Source organism: Panthera uncia (assembly GCF_023721935.1).
Source record: "Panthera uncia isolate 11264 chromosome A1 unlocalized genomic scaffold, Puncia_PCG_1.0 HiC_scaffold_16, whole genome shotgun sequence".
NCBI classification, from domain to species: Eukaryota; Metazoa; Chordata; class Mammalia; order Carnivora; family Felidae; genus Panthera; species Panthera uncia.
In genome coordinates, this window is record NW_026057576.1 from 64,368,395 (window position 1) to 64,389,426 (window position 21,032).

At 44.4% G+C, this 21,032-nt stretch overlaps 1 protein-coding gene across 2 annotated transcripts in view; it reads right to left on the bottom strand.

The window, feature by feature from the left end:
- The window catches only part of ABCC4 (ATP binding cassette subfamily C member 4), a 260,291-nt gene that overhangs the window by 189,772 nt on the left and 49,487 nt on the right, over positions 1 to 21,032 (bottom strand). The window contains exon 4 of one of the 2 annotated variants that reach the window (XM_049647145.1): positions 13,093 to 13,317. In XM_049647145.1, coding sequence (XP_049503102.1) covers positions 13,093 to 13,317 — 225 coding nt within the window. Of the gene's footprint in view, positions 1 to 8,742; positions 9,208 to 13,092; positions 13,318 to 21,032 lie in introns of those variants that run through there. The other variant, XM_049647146.1, reaches the window with a different exon arrangement.

Here is a 21,032-nt window from a genome sequence, read left to right on the forward strand (position 1 = left end):
AGCGACTAATGGAAAAGTGCACAGAGCAAGAAAATGCTCCCTCACAAAGCAACCCATCACACTCTCAACCCAATTCCACACTCTCCTACTCACTGGCAAGGGGTGTAACCAATAGCAGCCAGGTACCAACGGCTGCTAAGTCTCAGAGATACCAAAGAAAATAACCCGGTCAGTTCAACTAATGAGTCCCAGAGGGAGGAGAAGGGAGGAGACAAGGTCTTCAACACATAACCAAGACAGAGCTGCTTGCTCTGCACAGGGAACCAGAGAGGGGTACAGTCTTCTTTGAAATGCCTTCCTTTTCCTCCACAGGCAACTGAAAGTTTATCACCACTGCTGAGGATCCGGGTGAACTGTCATTGTTTCAATGAACACTGAGTAAATATATGACTTGCACCTGTTCAAAAAAAAAATGATGTTAACCTTGAAGACACTGTGTTAAGTGAAATAAGCCAGTCACTCATGGACCCATCCTGCACGATTCCACTCACATGAGGTACCTAAGCAGTCAGTTTCCTGGAGACAGGAAGTAGAATGGTGGTCGCCAGGGGCTGGGGAGAGGGAAATGAGAAACTGATCTAATGGGTACAGAGTTTCAGTTTCACAAGAAGAAAAGAGTTCCGGAGGTGGACAGTGGTGATGTCTGCACAAGGATGTGAATGTACTTAAGGCCACTGAGTTGTACACTCAAAAATGGTAAATGTGGTCGATTTTAAGTCATGTGTATTTGACCACAACTAAACATTTAAAAACCAAAATGAGGGGTGCCTGGGTGGCTCAGTCGGTTAAGCATCGCACTCTGGCTCAGGTCATGATCTCACGGATCGTGAGTTCAAGCCCTGCGTTGGGCTCTGCACTGACAGCCAGAGGCTGGAGGCTGTCTCAGATTCTGTGACTCCCTCTCTCTCTCTGCCCCTCTCCACCCCCCAAAAATAAATAAAGCATAAAGATAAAAAATAAAAAATAAAAAACAAAATGAGGGGCACTAGCTGGCTCAGTCATTAGAGCATGTGACTCTTTTAACTTTATTTATTTATTGGGGGGGGGGGGAGGGGTAGAGAGACAATCCTAAGCAGGCTGTGCACTGTCAGCACAGAGCCAGATGTGGGGCTCAAACCCGCGAACTGTGAGATCATGACCTGAGCTGAAACCAAGAGTGGAAAGCTTAACAGAGCCACCCAGGTGCCCCGCAGAGCATGTGACTCTTGATCTCAGGGTTGTGAGTTCAAGCCCACCTTGGGTATAGAGATTACTTAAAAATAAAAAAATCAATCAATCAAAAGTGATTACCTTTGAAGACCTGGGAAAAACGTGGTCTAAAACCAAAACTCTAAACCTACAGAAATACCTTAAAATAACAAAGAAATAAAAACATTTTCAGAACAACATAAAAAAATCTTTTGGTAACTTTTTCTAACATTTATTTATTTTTGAGAGAGAAAGAGAGAGCACGTGAGTGAGGGAGGGAGGGGCAGAGAGAGAAGAGAGGGAAACACAGAATCTGAAGCAGGTTCCAGGCTCCAAGCTGTCAGCACAGAGCCCGACGCAGGGCATGAACTCAAGAGCTGTGAGATCATGACCTGAGCTACAGTCGGACACTTCACAAACTGAGCCACCCAGACGCCCCAACCAACATCAAAATTTAAAAATTAAACTGGATTTTTAAAACTTAAGTATCAAGTCCTGTTTTTAGCATAAATCCCGGGGAAAGGAATGGAGACATTCATGCTGCCTGTTCACGTGCCAAGAAGGCTCCCCCTGCCTCGCCCACCCCACCCCCGGGCCATCTACCGCTGCGCTGCCCTGCCCTGCCCCTGCTGCCCTGCCCCTCGTTTCCTTCACCTTCTGGAGTACAATGATTCCTCAATTTTCCTAATGGTAAGAATCCCTGGGGCGCAGATTAAATATACAGATTTCCAGGGTTTCTCTTAATCCTGAGGGAGTAGGTCTGGGGTTAAGCCCAGGTTGGAGGGGTTTTTGTTAAGCACAAAGATGACTCATAACAGAATTTAGTGACCCACAGCCTAGCATATGTCTGCCTCACCCTTGATCTGCTCGGCAAGGAAGCTGAACAGGTATGTCGTCCAGGGGATCCTAACCGTGCCCTGCAGTGTTCACACAGCTCCCAGCTGCAAGGCCCATAAACATCCAGCTATTAAAAGCCGTGAGCAGACAGCTGCTCTGACAAATGGCTGAGTAACTGATAGGGGACCAGCCCCCACCTCTGCCATACGCAGCTACATGACTGGGCAAAATTATGTTTCTAGGCTCCAGATAACAGGCGGTGCAAGACTGACCCCTGAGAGAAGAAACACTCAAGAGGTAAACACTCAAGAGGTAAACACTACCGTTGTCTTGGTTCTCAGCCGGGAGACCATTTTTCAACCGTGGCAGTGAGCTCAAGTCCAACAGTGCAGCAGCCCCACTGAGCTGAGGAGTCAGAGGTCAGATTCTTCGAGGATCAATGAAAGGATCCCCAAAGTCCTGGGGCAGGGCGAGGAAGGGGTGCTGCTGGAAGGCCTTAGCTGAGGGATGGGCTACAAAGGCCCAGGTCGCCAGAGAGCTGATGCAAAGAATAGCAAGCAGAACACGGATACTCGAAGGTCAAGTTAGGGCACTGGAGTTCTTGCCCAGCCAGAGTGGAGAAACCTTCGTATCATGAACAAGGCTGGTACGCAGCTGACACACCAGAAAGAACAGGTCTCAGAATTAAAGACCACTCTGGAGCAGTGATTCTCAACTGGGGCAATTTTGGTCCTAATCCCCTGCCCCCAGGGGGCATCTGGCAACGTCTGAAGACCTTACTAGCTGTTACAACTAGAAAGATGCTGCTGACATCAAGTGGGTAGAGGCCACAGTTCCTGTTCAACATCCTACACGCATGAGCTTCCCTTCATTCCCCACCCAATAAAAAATTACACAGCCCTAAATGCAGTAGTGAAGTTGAGAATCTCTTCCACAAAACAGATTTGCTCTAGACTCATCCTAGAAAAGATACAGAGGCAAAAAAAAAAAAAAAGAAAGAAAGAAAGAAAGAAAGAAAGAAAAGATACAAAGGCCTAACAAGGACCCACAAAGGACACAGAGCTTGAAGGTTGAGACCCACCAACTTGGAGACGCTTAAGAGAAAACACCATAGAATTTCCAAAAATGTAAGCTTAACAAAGCATAAATCAAGCCTACCCAAGTTCAAAGAGATCAGCCACTAAGTGACCTATTAATGCAAAATTCAACATTCTCAAAGACTATCAGAATGTAGACTTATACCGTAGCATTCATGATGTCCAATAGATCTTAAGTCTTAGACATGCAAAAAATAAAATAAACAAACAAACAAAACAGGAAAATGTAACCCACAGGAAGAAGCAAAGCAGTCTTCATAATAAAAAGCAAAATATATAAATAAGAATAAAAACAAACCCAAGTTGACCCAGGCATTGGATTTTTTAAAATTTTATGTTTAAAGAATTGAAGGGAAGTATGTTCAAAGAATTGAAAAGAAATAGGAATAAACAGATTCTCCACAGAAAAACACAAACTCTAAAAAAGAGCTAAGTGGACATTCTGTAACTGAAAAGTACAAAACTGGAAGGGGAAAAAAAAAACTGGGCTTAGTAACAGTTTGAAGATAAAAGAAAAAGTAGTCAGGTTGATCAATAGAAAACTACCCAATCTGAAGAACAGAGAGAAAAATTAAAAAGAAAGAGGAAAAAAATGAGAACAGATCAGAAGAGAATATTTTAGGGGTGCCTGACTTAAGTCAGTTAAGTGTCCAACTTCAGCTCGGGTCATGATCTCATGGTTTGTGAGTTCAAGCCCCACATCAGGCTCTGCGCTGACAGCTCGGAGCCTGAAGCCTGCTTCAGGTTCTGTGTCTCTCTCTCTCTCTCTCTCTCTCTCTCTCTCTCTCTGCTCCTCCCCTGCTTGTGCTCACACTCTCTCTCTCTTTCAAAAACAATAAAATATTAAAAAAAAAAAAAAAGAGGAGGAGGAGAGTATTTTAAAAGATATACTGGCCTTGGGGCGCCTGGGTAGCTCAGTTGGTTAAGCATCCAACTTTGGCTCACATCATGATCTCATGGTTTGTGAGTTCAAGCCCCAAATCGGGCTCTGCACTGACAGTATAGAGCCTGCGTGGGATTCTCTATCTCCTCTCTCTGCTCCTCCCCCACTCACACTTTCTCTCTCTCTCAAAATAAATAAACTGAAAAAAAAAAAAAAAAAGATATAATCACCAAATATTTCTCAACTTTTTAAAAAAAAGAACCACATTAAAGATCAAAATGCTCAGCAAACCCCAAGAGGCATAAATACAAAGAAAATTACACCTAGGTAGCACTCTCCTGAAAAATCAATTAAAAAATAAAATAAAATGTTAAAGCCTGCCAGAGAAAACAGAAACAAGGAGGAAAACAAAGACACAAAAGAGGAATGACTCGTATCAGAAACAATGGAGGCCGGATGACAATGAACAATACCCTTAACATACTTAAAAGGGATAAAAGAACTATCAATCCAGAATACGATATCCAGCCAGCATATCCTTCAGAAACAAGGGAGAAAAACAGATTTTTAGATAAACAAAAACTGAGAATTCATCACTTGTAGACCTATTCTTAAGAAATGCTAAAGGATGTTTTTCTTCAGGTGGAAAAGAAATCCTACCAAATGGAAACTTGGCAGTGAAGGAACAAAAAGCAATAGAATGGTAATTAGACAGATAAATAAAAATGATAGTTCCTTTTCTTTTAAATTCTGAAGAAATGAATATTTAAAGCATAAGTAACAACAGTGTATGGTGGTGAAGGTTAATTAATTACAACTCAATTTGAAATGCCAACAAAGCTAATGAGAGACTTCAAAAGTCAGGATGCAGAAACTTCATGACTAAAGAGGAAAATGGACCACCTCTCACAGTTGAGAATGTTTAATCTCTTGCTCTCATTGTCTCTATTCAAAGACAACATAATTATCTATATAGACATCCTAATCAATCTACCCAAAAATTTACAATTAAATGGGGCTTAGCAAGGTCTCAGGAAACAAAGCAAAAAACGTGTGTGTGTGTGTGTGTTTGTGTGTGTGTGTGTGTGTGTGCGTGCGCGCGTGTGTGTGTAGTCAGTTGTACTTCTATATAAGAAGTGGAAAATGAAAATTAAAAATACCATTTATAATACCCAAAAAAAAAAACCATAAAATACTAAGGAATAAATTAAATGAAGGATCTAAAGACCTCAATACTGACAACTATAAGATATGGTCAAGAGAAGTTAAAGAACATCTAAATAAAGAGATACACCAAGGCGCCTGGGTGGCCCAGTTGGTTAAGCATTCGACTTCGGCTCAGGTCATGATCTCAGAGTTCATGAGTTGGAGCCCCAGTCAGGCTCTGTGCTTGGAGCCTGCTTGAGATTCTGTGTCTCCCTCTTTCTCTGCCCCTCCCCTGCTCATACTCTGTCCTTCTCTCTCTCTCTCAAAAATAAATAATACACATTTAAAAAAAAAAATTTTAAAGAGATATACCACACTCATGTTTTGGAAAACTAATATTTAGACACCCATTCTCTCTAAATGATCTACAAAATTTGGTGCAATTCCAATGTATATCCAAATAGCATCTTTTGACTCTAAAACCTCTATGAAAACACAAGACTTAGAATAACCAAAGTAACCAAAATAGAACAAGATGGGGGCTTACACTACTTGATTTCAAGATGTATTATAAAGCTACAGTAATCAAGAGAATTTCATTTTGGAGAAAGGATAGACCTATAAATCAACAGAATAGAATAAGAATCCAGAAAGAGATTCACATATAGTCATTTAATCTTTGACAAAGTTTCCAATTAAATTCAAAGGGCCAAAGGGTAATTTTTTCAATAAATTGTGCAGAAACTAAATATTTATATCAAAATTAAATAAAATTCAACCCCTACCTTACATTATATATAAAAATTAATACACTATGAATGCAAACCAAAATCTAAATCTAAAACCATAAAACACCCAGAATAAAACACAAAGGTTTCTCAGACAGAATATAAGCAACGATAACCATAAAAAAAAAAAAACAAAAACACAAAAACTGATAAACAGGATTTCATCAAAAACTTTCCATTCCTTAAAAGATATTATTAGGTAAATAAAAAAGCAAGCCACAGGTTGAAAGAAAATGTTGGCAATTTATACATCTGGCAAACGACTAGCCTCCTGCATATACAGAACTCACACAATTCATCAAGACGAAAACCCCACTATAAAAGAGAAGGGGCAAACGCTTGCATAGATACTTCACAGAGAAGATTCACGAACAGCAAAGAAGCACATAAAAAGATACTGAGCATCATTACTCAACAATGAAGTGAAGACCAAAACCATAATGAGATACTATTACACATACCCATGAATAACTAAAATTAAAAATACTGACAATACCAAGTCTTGGTGAGGATACACTGCTCTTCCCTAGCCAACTACAACACTGACAAATCGCCCCTAGAGATGAACTTTTCTTTCACAAAATGCACAGGTCCAACTCAAGTTTATATCCAAGGGGGAAAATGGAGGGGGAAATATGTTTAAAAGATTTTAAAGTGTTAAACAATGTAAGATGCATTACTACCTCATTCTAATTTTGTCAGAATGTTACAAAGAGAAACAGAAATTCCAACCAAATATACTTCTTAGGAATGCTCTATTTCCATTAATACTGCAGTTTCACTCTGACCGTATTCTCAGGATGCTAGCCCCTAGACATTTTCAGAAAGAAAATGTAACCACAGACTAATAGCCAAAATACTGGATTGAGCCATATGAAATTGCTGTTTATTAAGCCCTCAACAGTTGAATATCTGCAATCTCGTATTATCCAGCCTAAATATAAAGCAAAACGCAGGGTGTCTATACTGAAACAAAATTAGCTTTAAGTAAAAACAAAACAAAGTTCTGTCTGAGAACTATGGACATGACACCATGTGGCTGAGATGCCGACTAACTTTGCACAGTGTAGAGAGTGAATTCAGGGGGAGGTGAACAAGTGGGGTGGACCCTTCCCTTCTCACAACCAGTACACTCTGCTGCACGGGGTTTTTGCTTTTTAACTCCAGCTCCATTTCTTGCAGACTCTGCTCAGGAGAAGTCAGCAAGCTGACTCTGCCTCCTGGCCGGTCCCCTTCTACTTCCTTCTCAGAGTCTGTAATAAAGTGTGCCTGATGTCCTGACTACTGATCTTACAATACGGCTGAGCTGGAGAAGGGTCTAGAAAGAAGAAGTAAAATGGTCAAGAGAAGAGGGTCTTAAGGGAAAAGATCAGAAGAAAGGGGAAGAGTCCACTGAGAAAGACTATGTGATCTAAGTAGTATAGATACAAGCAGCATGTCTTTTTCTCCAAATTACAGAATTCTGAAAACACAGCTATACCACTTAAATGACTAAAAATACACTTGGGGTAAGTAAAATTATTTCTCTACATAGAAGATTGCTCTACAGATGTCCCTCCCGTGAGATGCACTGCATAAATGTCAGTAGTCCACTCTCCTTATCCGTGGTAGGTGTGTGCTATAAAGTCACTGTGACCATGAATTGGTGAATCCTAATTGCTCCTGGGAAAACACAGACTTGGGTTCCTGCCAGCCTTTGATAACATTTTTATCATCAATACACACATAACCTTATGTTGTGTGTTTCTATTTAATGACACCATATTTACTGTCCGTTGTGGACTCATTAACATTGGACTCACGCCAAAAGCACAACTCATACCTGAACCAAGCTTATCTAAGACAGGCATTTTCCTGTAGTATGTGCCATATTTTCTCCACAAGGCACATCACAGCCTTCATGTGCTCAGGAACACTAGATAGCACTTCCACACTCTATGTGAGACGATATTAAACAGCAAAATCACCAACAAAAAGGACAAAAGTGCAGAAAACAGGCACTAAATATAAATAGACTGTGAAAAGGCACTTATTTACAGTATGACAGCTAGTGACTCAAAATTTTAGCAACTCTGTGCATACCCACAAATGACCATGAAAGAGCTTCAAGTACTGATTTGGGGATTACATATAAATTTTAGCAAGTAGGCAAATTTGCAAACTACAGGGTCTGTGAATAATGAGGATTGACTGTATATAAATTCTGGCAAGACAGATCCACAACAGAGGATAAAAGGAAACCAGGATATTTGCAGGGAATCAGCTCATCCTAGAAGTTCAAATGAAGAAAAATACTCTCACAAATCATCCTTTGGGGTAACTAAAAAAGTGAAGACAAGACTTTAGCCACAAGAAGAAATATGGTCAAACCGATCCAACTCTGTAAGAAGTCTGCACCAGGAAGCAAGTAGCAAAAAACAACATCCATGAACTCAAAAAGTGCCAGCTCTGGCTTTACCCGGCATTCAGAGCAAACCAACCACCAACAGGGACACAAAGTCAAGAAACCCAGAGCCAATCGGACTAAAGATCTTCAGTAAAAACCTCTGTGCCATATGCATTTTGCAATACAAGAAACTCTCTGTACCACAGGCCAAGACCGTCTTGATTACTGAGACTCCCATCCTGCCCACCCCAGGACTACAGACCTATAACATTCAGGTTCACTTCCACCTGGGCCTGAAGCCAAGGTCAGGCTGGCAAATGAGAGATCCATCCCCACTAGTGACGGGGCTGGAGACTGTCCTCTGATCCGTGCACACCTCGTCTGAAGGTACCATCCTCCCCCCAGCCTGGCACCTACCCTCCTGTGTTCTCAGCTGAGGAAGTATCCCCTTGATATTTGAAGCTGGACATGTCCTGCTTTTCTGTGTCTTGGCCAAGAACAAAGACGGTAAGTAAACCACTAGTCCCACCATAGAGGTAATAGCAATCCATGCTGGGAAAATGACTCGTGACTGGCAGGGACTTTCTAAAATGATGAAGTATAATGTTCAAAACACCACTAAGGTGAGGAACCTGTGTTCTTCACGCCAATCTGGTGACTTTACAAAAACACAGCCTGTGTTGCACAATCCCATGACTTGCTACAAAGTTCTGAAAAAAAATGCCCTAGAAATTTGAGGAACCTCAACAGACCACCATGGGCTGTTTCTACAGACCACCAACTGGAAACACTAATCCAAGCAACATGTCATAGTTCATAAAAACTCCTCTTAATTTAATAAAATTTAAGAGAAAAATCAATGATCAAGTGGGAACGTAAAATGATGCGGCCACCGCAGAAGAGAGCACGGCAGTTCCTCAAAAAGATTAAGCCTATACCCCAGCAATTCCACTTTTGGGAATGTACCCGAAAGAACTGCCAGTACAGACTTGAAGAGGTATTTGTAGACCCACGTTCACAGCAGCAGTATCCACAATCACCAAGAGATGGAGACAAATCTCCCAAATGCTGACAGATGAATGGGGAAACAAAATGTGGTACATCCATACAATGGAATAGTATCCAGCCTTAAAAAGGAGTAAAATTCTGACAATACGGATAAACCTTGAAGACATTACGCTATCTGACATAAGCCAGACACAAGATGACAAATACTGCATGAATCCACTTACAGGAGGTACCTAGACCAGGGGTTAGGGTTAGGGACTGGAAGTAAAAAGGTGATGGCTGTGGGGGAGGGGTCTGGGGAGTTCAGTGTTTAGTGTGTACAGAATTTCAGTCTGGGAAGATAAGTTCTGGAGATGAATAGTGAGGATGGCCACACAACAATGTGAATGTACTTAATGTCACATAAAGAGCTAAAATGGGAAGTTTTTATGTCATGCATATTTTACCACAATCAATCAATGCCTGCTCCTGAGCTTATATAACTCTTGATCTCGGGGTTGTGAATTTGAGCCCCACACTGGGTGTAGAGATTGCTTAAAAATAAAATCTTAAAAAAAAAAAATCTCAAAGCTCCTAAAGAGTAATTGTACCAAAGCTGTGCAAAGGTAGACAAATGACAAGTCATTTATATATACGATACATCCCTCAACACCATTTACTATTATAAACTATAGCTACTCTAGTGACAACACCCAACCTGGTGTTCTCCCAGGACGGGGATCAGGAGGCGGGGCCTGAGCCTAAGGCACAAATGTTCACAGAGGGCTTTCAGAGCTGCTGAAATGTCTATGTCTTCACCTAGCAGGATTCTAGAAATTGGTGTTTCCCACCTTTCTGCAATTTCAGCTTACGCCTACTGGTTTAACCCTCTTTGTGAGGGGACAATCCTTTTAGGATAATCAAGCCAGCAAATTAACACCTTTGAGAGATGTTTACATCCAGGTAAGCAAATGTGCCAGGTCAGATCGGATTTCCCAAAGGTAACTTTCCAAAGTTAGTGAGAAGAGGAAGAAAAACAGGTGAACGACAACTAACCTGTGCAGCAGAACTCTGCTGGACTGAAATGTCACCTCAAACCTGACTTCCATGTTGCAGGTTTTCACGGTAGAGCCCTAGTGGAATTTCCTATTTATTTATGGAAGCTAATAAGCATGACCTGGAAAAACAAAAATCTAGCTAATTTACAGAGAAATCGGACTATTCTTCTCCTAAATGGTACAATGGACTACAATGGAGTAATGAGGGGGGGGCGGGGGGACAGCAACGAAGACCGCTTGACTAGAGCAAAGACCCCTTGACTAGAGCATACAAGCACTACTACCATTTCCAGGTCACAGAAGAGGACCCGGAGTTTACATGTCGTAACACGGGCAGTAAGAGGCCTCTGAGATTCACACAATTCCAAGATTAATAAGACTCTGCTCAAAGGAAGAACGTGGAGGAGACATCTTGCGTTTTGCCAAGGAAAGTATTCACAAGAAACAGAAGCTCTATATAAGCAGCAACTAGGTAAAAGAAGCAATATATTTTTTTAGTTTTTTTTAATGTTTATTTATTTTTGAGAGAGACAGAAACAGAATGTGAGTGGGTTAGGGGCAGAGAGAGAGGGAGACACAGAATCCGAAGCAGGCTCCAGGCTCTGAGCTGTCAGCACAGAGCCCGATGCGAGGCTCGAACTCATGAACTGTGACATCATGACCTGAGCCGAAGTTGGGACACTCAACCGACTGAGCCACCCAGTTGCCTCAAGAAGCAATATTTTTTAAATGTTTATTTATTTACTTCGAGAGAGGGAGAGAGCAAGCGGGGGAGGCACAGAGGAAGAGGGAGAGAGAGAATCCCAAGCAGGCTCCATGCTCAGCACAGGGGCCTACATGGGGCGCGATCACGCAACCCAACATGATGAGATCATGACCTGAGCCAAAATCAAGAGTTGGACACTTAACCGGCTAAGCCACCCAGGTGCCCCCAAGAAGCAATATTTTAAACGGTTTGGTTTTATCTTTCAATAAGGACTTAATATAAATTATATATATTGGGGTGCCTGGCTGGCTCTGTTGGAAGAACATGAGGGTCTTGATTTTGGGGTCATAAGTTCGAGTCCCATGTTGGGTGTAGAGATTACTTCAACCTCAAAAACTTCAAACAAAATTGTATATATTTAGGGTGTACAATGTCATACTTTGATATAGCTATGCATTGGGAAATGAGAACTATAGTCAAGCTAATTAACATATCCATCACTTCGGTTATCATTGTGTGTGTGTGTGTGGTGGGAACACTCAAGATCTACTCTCTTAGCAAATTTCACATATACAATACAGTTAAAATGAGGTGTCTGTGTTTTTATTTTTTCGTACTTACTTATTTTTGAGAGAACGCAAGCAGGGGAGGGGCAGAGAGAAGAGGACAGAGGATCTGTAGTGGGCTCTGTGTGGACAGGCTGACAGCAGCGAGCCCGATGTGGGGCTCGAACTCACCAACCGCAAGATCATGGCTTGACTTAACCTAAGCTGAGGTCAGAGATGCTGATGCTCCACCCACTGAGCCACCCCAGGCGCCCCTGTGGTTTTGTTTTTAAAGCCCAAGGCAAAGATATATCCGGGATCAAATTTGTGCAAAGCCCTTGAGCTCTTGTCACTGGTATGTCTGTGGCAGCTCCTTTGTAAAAACACCTGAGATCCTCACTCCCTTCATAGTAGTGAAGATTATGGCATTTTCTGCATACAAAAACACTGAACACATCAAATCAGGTCCTGTCATTAAAACTGCTACACTAAGGGAGAAGAAAATACTGCATAAAATAATAATTTGAATGGAAAGCAACGTAAAGCACATGAAACTATAAGTTCTCTCCCAAATTACTAAAAACAATGTAAAATTTAAAGTTTCATCCCAAACATCCAACTACTTTCTTTAATACTATTAAAAACAACCACAACTATGGAACATAGTGAATGTGCTTGGCATGGATTCTATTTATGTTTTTCTTTAATTAACACAATTAGACGGAACATGATTAAATGGTTCATTTAAAAAATTATTCCCTGTCTCAAATAGAATCTTTTCTCTCAGCTTCAATTTTATAGATCCAGTTTCACAGAAGGTCACTCGTAAAATACAATTCTGATGTAAATAAAAGTTTTAATGAACAGCATTTCCATACATACAACTAGGAGATTTAGGGTGTGAAAACACTGGACATTGTTCATGCCTAAATCAATTTGATACTTATTTTTGATACTTTTTAGATTCTTTTTAATTAATTAAGATACTTTTTAATTAGACTCCGTTACAAATAGAGTATTTTGCAACAGCCTGCAGCCCTGTTATCAAAGGCAGCCCTGATATGATCCCAATAGAAAACTTTCATTATATATCAGTAAAGTTCACTTAAAGGAAAACACACACACACACACACACACACACACACTAGCCTGATGTAAGTACCAAGCTTCTCTGATATTGAAATGATGCTATATACAAAAATTTTAATGTACGAACTTTCCCAAAATGTTTTGTTCCCCACCCGCCCCGCCCCCGAGAGAAAGAGAGCCAGTGGGGGAGGGGCAGAGGAAGAGGGAGAGAATCCTAAGCGGACTTCACACTGAAGCCCGACGTGGGACTTGATCTAACAACCATGAGATCATGACCTGAGCTGAAATCAAGAGTCAGACACCTGACCGACCGAGGCACCCAGGCACCCCCCCGCAACGAGATGCTTCAGGTGAGGTACACACGATAGCAAATGACACTTGCCTTCCGATAAATCATATGGCACATGGCAACTCTTAGCCTCATGCCAGCGCACTGGACATGATAGAAGTATAAGTGGTGCAGTATGGCCAGAACGAGCGTGCAGGCGGTCAGCACCGTGGCGTAGCCGTAGGCTTCGCGCAAAGCCACAGAATCAGCAGGATCATGGTCTTCGAAATAATTAATGATTTTCCCCAAAAATATGGGCTGGATTACTCTGGTGCCTTCCTGAAAGGAAAGAAAAAAGCCTTCATTAGAAATACAGGTCATACCAGTTTTTCGTAACACGAGCTTTGCTTTTATTGCTAACATGTAAAAAAAAAAAAAAAAAAAAAAAAAAAAAAGCACTTTAACAAAGTACTACGTTCATCACTAATCTCAAAGCAAAACAGAACTATTTTCTTCTTTAAGACAGGCCAGTAATAGTTTAAACTTAAGCCAAAATTTGAAGTGCAAAGGCAATAAAGCTTTAGTACATTGTGCTTGGGTACACTGTGGATGCTCCATAAATGTTACAACCACTGTTTCAGAACGCATTTGGCAAACTATCAAATAAGTCTTGGCCTATAATGAATAAGGAAAAGAGTAGCAAAAAAAAAAAAAAAAGAGTAAGGGATGTGCATACATGTGGCAGCCCCAGCTCACAGCGTGCCCACCGATTTCACCTGCACTCTCAACGTCCCAGCCCAAAGCAAAGCCAAGAATGGCTCACTTGTGGGAGGCACACCCTTGCAACCAAACACACCCCAAAGAGGGAACCCTCTGATCTTTCCCAACCCAAACTCCACATGCCGGTAGGTCCGGAGAACGGAGTCCATTCTCCAACTTCTGATGGAGGAAGAAAAAGGACCAGGCTTGAGAGGTTCCCAGGCTCTCCATAGCAGGGGTGAAGCTGAGCACCGCCTCCTGGAGTCAGGAGTTTAACACAGCACAAGCCAAACTCAAAAGAATGCCATCAGTGGTTCCCTATCAGCCACACATGGCAGGTGCCGGTTTTGAAGAATTTTTACCATCATCTATTTTACACCCCGAGGCAAAAAATTAAAATTCTACACCAATGAGGGAGGAGGCACTGGGGCTTCCTTCCTAAGACTTCGGGAAAGCAATTCTTCTCCCTAAAACTAAAAGGCAAAGAAACAGCAAAAGTTGCCCCTCCCTGCCAGGTGGCCGCTTCACCCCACAACCTACTTCCACTTTTTTTTTTAATGTTTCTTTTACTTTTGAGAGAGTGGGAGAGGGGCAGAGAAAGGGGGAGACAGAGGATCCGAAGCAGGCTCTGCGCTGACAGCAGTGAGACCAATATGGGGCTCAAACTCACAAACCGTGAGATGACCCGAGCTGAAGTCGGATGCTGAACTGACTGAGCCACCCAGGTGCCCTTACTTCCATTCTTATGAGGTACCTTCCCCTGGCATCAAAGAATATCAAACACTCAATGCAAGCCCACATCACATCACCAAAAGTAAACACACAGGCCCTCAACATCATTTCCTCTAATGCCAAAAGCTTGGAAATACTTCAAGCACTAGACTTTGAAACAAGCGTTTCCCCTCAAGCAATCTCTCCTTATTAACCCAGACATGGCAAATAACCAACAGGTTTTCTTTCTGTCTGTCCCAAGCGAGGAACCCATGGCACAAAAGGGCAAGGGAACCCAGAAAAAACAAATCCCAAAACAAAACTAAAATGCATTTTCTTCCCTACCAACTAGCACCCCTTCAGGATATTTATAGAAAGATGTTCCCATCCATCACATGGGCGTGCCATTAAACCCCAACACCGCACACACATGCACACGCACGTTCTCAGGCTTCACCGACAGCCTTGCCTTTCATGACATCATGACAGTTCTCTTCTACAAGGAAATGCTGTTTATTAAAGACGACAATCAGATCTCAAGAACACAAAGGCTCACTGATACGTTTCCAGCATGCCCAATCATTCATCCCAAGAAGCATTAAGAGTTTAAGAAAGCAACCCAAACACAACGGGCCATAAAACTGACCATTTAGGTGATTACAGAGATGAAAATCTGGAGGCTTACACAGTGAAGCAAAAACTCCCAACTGTACATATGGACAGTCCCAGCCCTGGCGGGCAGCACACGCCCTGGAGCCGACCACCAGCAGCCGAGCGGTAAACACCCGCCTCCCAAACATTCCTAAAATGGAGGATCGTGTCTGGGAGTCACTGTTCTGTTCCTCAGCTCTCCATTTGAGCCTAACATGGGTGTGGATAAAGGAAAATATAATCGGAGTCACCCATCAGAGAGAAAACTGACAGATGCAACAAATCCAGCGAAAAGAGTATAAAGGCAGGTCACTGCCACCTAAGCACCTGGATTTTTCTGATAGTACTTAATAATCCAGCCAACCAATAGGCTCACTAATGAGTAAGGCCAGCTCATGGCCCACGCCTTCCCACACATCCTCACCCTCAACAACTTAAGAAATAAAACTGGTAAAATATATATTCTCAAACTTGAACTAACCAAATAAAAACTTTCTAGGTAGCAGGAGCAACATCAAAAATTGCTTAAGCAAAGGCACCTGGGTGGCTCAGTCAGTTAAGGATCCAGCTTCAGCTCAAGTCAGGATTTCATGGTTTGTGGGTTTGAGCCCCCCGTCGGGCTCTGGACTGGTAGTGCAGAGCCTGCTTGGGATTCTCTCTCCCTCCCTCCCTCTCTCTGCCCCTTCTCTACCTGTGCTCCCATTCTCTCTCCGAATGAATGAATGAATGAATGAATGAATTAAAAAAAAAAAAAAAAGACTTCTCCATTGACAAGACTGTCTTGTAATTTAGAGCCAGTCTTGTCTTCTGGCACAAAGAGGGAGACACCCTTACAGATGTAGATTTCCTTTATAAATGTAACTGTCTGTTACACAAGAGTAACTTCTACTCTGTCTTCAGGGCTTCTCCTCTCCTGTCTGATGCTTCTCAAAAATAATCTGTATGCCAAAGAGGCATATTCTGGGGTGGCATATTCTGTTACCCTTCAATCATATTCTATGTTTGTATTTTTGAAGTGTTCTTAAAAAGTATATGGGGGGGGGGGACAAAAAGTATATGGAGCAGTTGACAGAGGAGCACAGAACTGTTGTCATGGGAAAAAAAAACAAAGAAAACAAAACCCACATACCTACCTACTCTTGACTCTCCGACCACTGTCGGTGGGGGCTCTGGCAGGAGAAGGCGTCAGGACAGAATGCAAAGACCACCAGCCTGGCGATCAGAATGCTTTGCTTCAGAAACCAGGTCAGCCATTTTGCACATCACATGACCCTAACTCCATCCATGCCCTCCTGGGCCCCTGTACCCTGATGCATAGAAATACCTGCCTTGTCTACTTCAGAGGAATCCAGGCACAACTAAATGAGATACAACTGCTCAAAGTGCCCTAAAACCAACATAAACTAAGTATAAACTAAGATCACCCTTATTACAGAGGAGTCCTGTAGAATAGAGTCCTATTCTATTCTTGGTGTTTACTTTTTGAGAGAGAAAGAGCATATACACAAGCAGGAGAGGGGCAGAGAGAGAGAGAGAGAGAGAGAGAGAGAGAGAGAATGAGAATCCCAGGCAGGCTCCATGCTGTCAGCGCAAAGGCTGATGCCGGGCTTGAACTGACAAACTGAGATAATGACTATGCCGAAGTCAGACACTCAAATGACTAAGCCACCCAGGTGCCCTGAGACTTATTCTATTCTTAGTGGCAGAGGCTAGTTTCACACAGGCTTGGAAAATCCATTGCTGCTTACAAACGACAATGGAGAACAAGGACTCCAAGTGAGTGAAACTTTCTTTTAATTTTTTTTTTTTTAACATTTATTCACTTTTGAAAAACAGAGAGAGACAGAGCATGAGTAGGGGAGGGGCAGAGAGAGAGGGAGACACAGAATCTGAAGCAGGTTCCAGGCTCCGAGCTGTCAGCACAGAGCCCGATGAAGGACTCGAACTCACAAGTCACTTAGGGGCACCTGGTGGCTCAGTCAGTTAAGCGTCTGACTTCGGCTCAGGTCATGATCTCACCACTCATGAGTTCGAGCTCCAAGTCAGGCTCTGTGCTGACAGCTCGGAGCCTGGAGCCTGCTTCGGTTCCGTGTCTCCCTCTCTGCCCCTCCCCTGCTCGCACTCTGTCTCTGTCTCTCTCTCTCTCTCAAAACTAAATAAACATTAAAAAATTTTTCGGTAACCAGTCACCTACTTCCCTGACATCTTAAAGAAAACGCATGAGAAGCATCACCTTTATTTATGACTCAGGGGCGGTCATCACTGTGGATACTAACAACACTACACACCCAAGACCCGGCAGCGGGTACACAGCAGGTGCACCCAGCAGGTCTCCTGTCCACTTCCTCACCTCGCCTTCGCCAAGCAGTCCTTAATGGTCATTCATGACCCACCGTGTCAGCTACCAACAGCCACTCCTCAGCCCCCTGGGTTGAGCAGAGGCGAGGGGCTCTTGGAAGGATCAGTTAGGACATAAATGCAAAGGCCCTGGGGTGCCTGGGTGGCTCAGTCGGTTAAGCCTCTGACTCTTGATTTCGGCTCAGGTCATGATCTCACAGTGCGTGAGTTCGAGCCCTGAGTCGGGCTCCACGCTGACAGTGCAAAGCCTGCTTGGGATTCTCTCTCTCCCTCCCCCTCCCCTGCTCATGCTCTCTGTCTCTCTCTCTCTCTCAAAATAAAAAAACTTAAAAAAATGTTAAAAAAAATAAATGCAAAAACCCAGGAGCAGCTCTCCTGGAATCAGCCTTAAGTTGGGGTATAAACCACACTGGGGAATTCAAAGGATTTTGTTTACTTCTTGCCCATCAGCTGAGTTCCAGCCTGAAGATTTAGGCAAACGTTCGCCTCCCGACAGCCTCCACCTGGACCACACACAATCAGCAAAAGTGGCCTTGGCCAACGCCGGCAGCCGCCTGGGGCTATTTCCAAGCGTCCCACGTAGCAGACCTAACCCCCGGGCACCCTTCCCCTGTCAGGGCAGGGGCACTGGGAGCACACCGGCAATGTGCGGCCTCCCCACCAACACAACAGGCAGTGACCGCGCCTCTCACAGCAAAGGCCCCAGGTGGCATGGGGAGGCAGTCCCTGCTACTGTCTGAGGCCTGCTCCCGAGGAGGCTTCAGGCTCCTCCTCTGGGCAGAAGGAGACTTGGTCGGTCCCCACCACGTCCCCATGGAGGTGCACACAGGCACCAGGCGGGCCGGGAACTCGCTGGCTGTTCCATTCGAGTTCGCGTTGGCCTGCAAGAACGCTGTGTTCAACATCAGCACGGAGCCGGTTTCTGCAAGCATTACAATCGTTCCTCAATCATCATGGGACAGAGATTCTCGCTCCTGTGAAATCCAACCTCAAAAGCCTCGCCCTAGCCTGCATCGAACGCCCTGCCTCTCTCTGCTGGTGCTGCCGGTAGTGCCCGGGAAAGGCCGTGCCCACGCTTTGGCTGGGAACCCTGCACCGCTTAGAAACCATGCATAATCAGCAAGCCTCAAGCTCTTCCAAAAATCCTATGGTTGAGTTCAGATCTTCCACGACCTAAAATACAAAGAGCAATAAGCAGCACAGAAGATCACAAAACAAGAAGCTGCTTCATAGAGTTTATTATCAAACTAACATGCCGGGGCACCTGGGTGGCTCAGTGAAGCGTGTGACTTCGGCTCAGGTCATGATCTCGCGGGCTGTGGGTTTGGGGTGTGCTGTGCTGAGAGCTTAGAGCCTGGGGCCTGCTTCGGATACCGTGTCCCTCCTCTCTCTCTGCACCTCCCTCGCTTGCGCTTTGTCTGTCTCTGTCTCTCAAAAATAAACAGTAAAAAAATAAAAATAATAAACTAACATTCATCCTATCAAACTGAATAACTACCTTTAGTCACGGAAAACCCAAAATAGCACCTGAAAGTGATTTTGAAATGTAACAGATCCTTAGTAGCTCCACCATCAAAAGTCATTTCTAACTTCTCCAGAACAGCAGTGTGTCAACCAGGCAAGTCTAGGAAAACAGGGTCATGTGTGTTGGATTTCAGGCTCCTTTCGCTGTCAGAAAAGAACTCAAGGTTTACTTCCAGTTGAGCTCTAACACCGGGAGCTGCCTGAGCTTCCCGCCACAGGAGTAAGGGCTCTGGCGCATGTTCTCTTAAAGACATGAAGTGAGAAGCGAGCTAGTCACCGGGCTCGGAGGCCACCGTCTCATTGTATACGGGAAACCGCCAAGATACGGGCCTCATCACAGCACGAAGGAGCAAGCGCCCTCCAGGCGGCAGCCCGGGTCCACTCCACACCTGACGTGTCCGCTGCCGGCACGGAGTCCACCCCAGACGGTCACTGCGCTACCTCGGGCCGGCTGCACACCCTGCGCGTGGGAACACGCCCGCACACCAGGGACTGACTGGGGTTCTCATCCTCACCAACGCACGCCCACTCGGAGGCCCACAGAGACACCATCTCTCAGCAGGGAGCCAGGTGTACCTGCTGGTAACAACAGAGAACTCGGCCTCTGCTCAGATCATCCAAGTGCCTTCTGAGGCTCCAGTCTTCCCACTGGCCGGTCTCCAGGAGCTCATCTAGAATGGTGTCTCAAGAATGTAGATGGATGTGGGGCGCCTGGGAGGCTCAGTTGGTTAAGCATCTGACTCTCAATTTCGGCTCAGGTCATGATCTCACGGTTTGTGGGTTTGAGCCCTGCATTGGGCTCTGAGTTGATAGTGTGGAGCCCACTTTGGATTCTCTCTCTCTCTCTCTCTCTCTCTCTCTCTCTCTGCCTTTCTCCTGTTCACACACTCTCAAAATAAGTAAATAAACTTGAAAAGAGAAGAGAAGTAAAGAGAAGAAAAAAGGACATGGGAGGAGGGGGAAAGGGAGGGGGAGGCGAGGGGAGGCGAGGGGAGCAAAGCAAAGCAAAGCAAAACAAGAGTGTAGATGGATGTTTAAGACTTAGGCACAGGGCAACCACACCCTCGTCCACTTAGGGACAGTAAAGAGTAGAGGTGGCTTTCTAAAGGGCTCCTGGTTGATCTGAAGACACCATGCTGCTACTGCCAGTGTCGGCACCCTAGCCACTTCCAGCTCCCAGGGGACACTGTCACCTGAGCTCTACCCGACCCCTAATCTCGTTTTCTATCCAGGGAGTTTTTAGCCGTTTACTTTTAAGCCTAAGGCAGGTTCAAGATGCGTGCATCTGAGACCCTGAAGTCGAAGTCCTCAGAACAAGCCTTCCCGACACCGGATGAGCTTTCAGTCGTCCAGACGGTCAGGTTTCCTAAGTTAGAGCACCCACGACTGAGTCTCGGCTCCGTCCTTTATGCTTTGTGGGACACCGGGCACACCACAGAACTACCTGGTGCTGTGCGTCCTCTGCCCTACAGTGGGGAAAACAGTAATACTCGCCACCGTGTGGGAGCTGGCTACAAGAATGAAAGTAATGTTCCATGTAAAGTGCTTGTAGCAGTTGCTGACAGTTTCAAGTCCTTGTCATTCCCATGCTACCAGAGCCAACTTACCACCGAGTGTGGGCCCCTGCGGAAACTGCTCCTAGTGGTACGACTCCCACTGAGTATGAACTGCTACTGTTGCTGCCGTGTCCACCAAGTATGAGCCTCCACCGCTGCTACTAATACTACTGCCGAGTGGGAGGCTCTACCGCTCTGCTGCCACCAAGAGGAGCAATACCACCAGTGAGAAAACTTCTGCTACAGAGTATGAGCCTCTGCCGCTGCTGCTAACGCACCTGAGTGGGAGTCTCACCGCTCCTGCTAGAACACCAGTAATACTACCAGTAACAGTACTGCTGCTGCTACTACTGAGCGTGAGTCCTGCTGTTGCTGCTGACACTAGCAATCCCGCTACTGAGGCTGAGCAACCACCAGTGCCGCCACCGCCGCCATGACTACTACCGGGTATGAGCCCCTCCCACCACCACCGCGACTACTACCGGGTATGAGCCC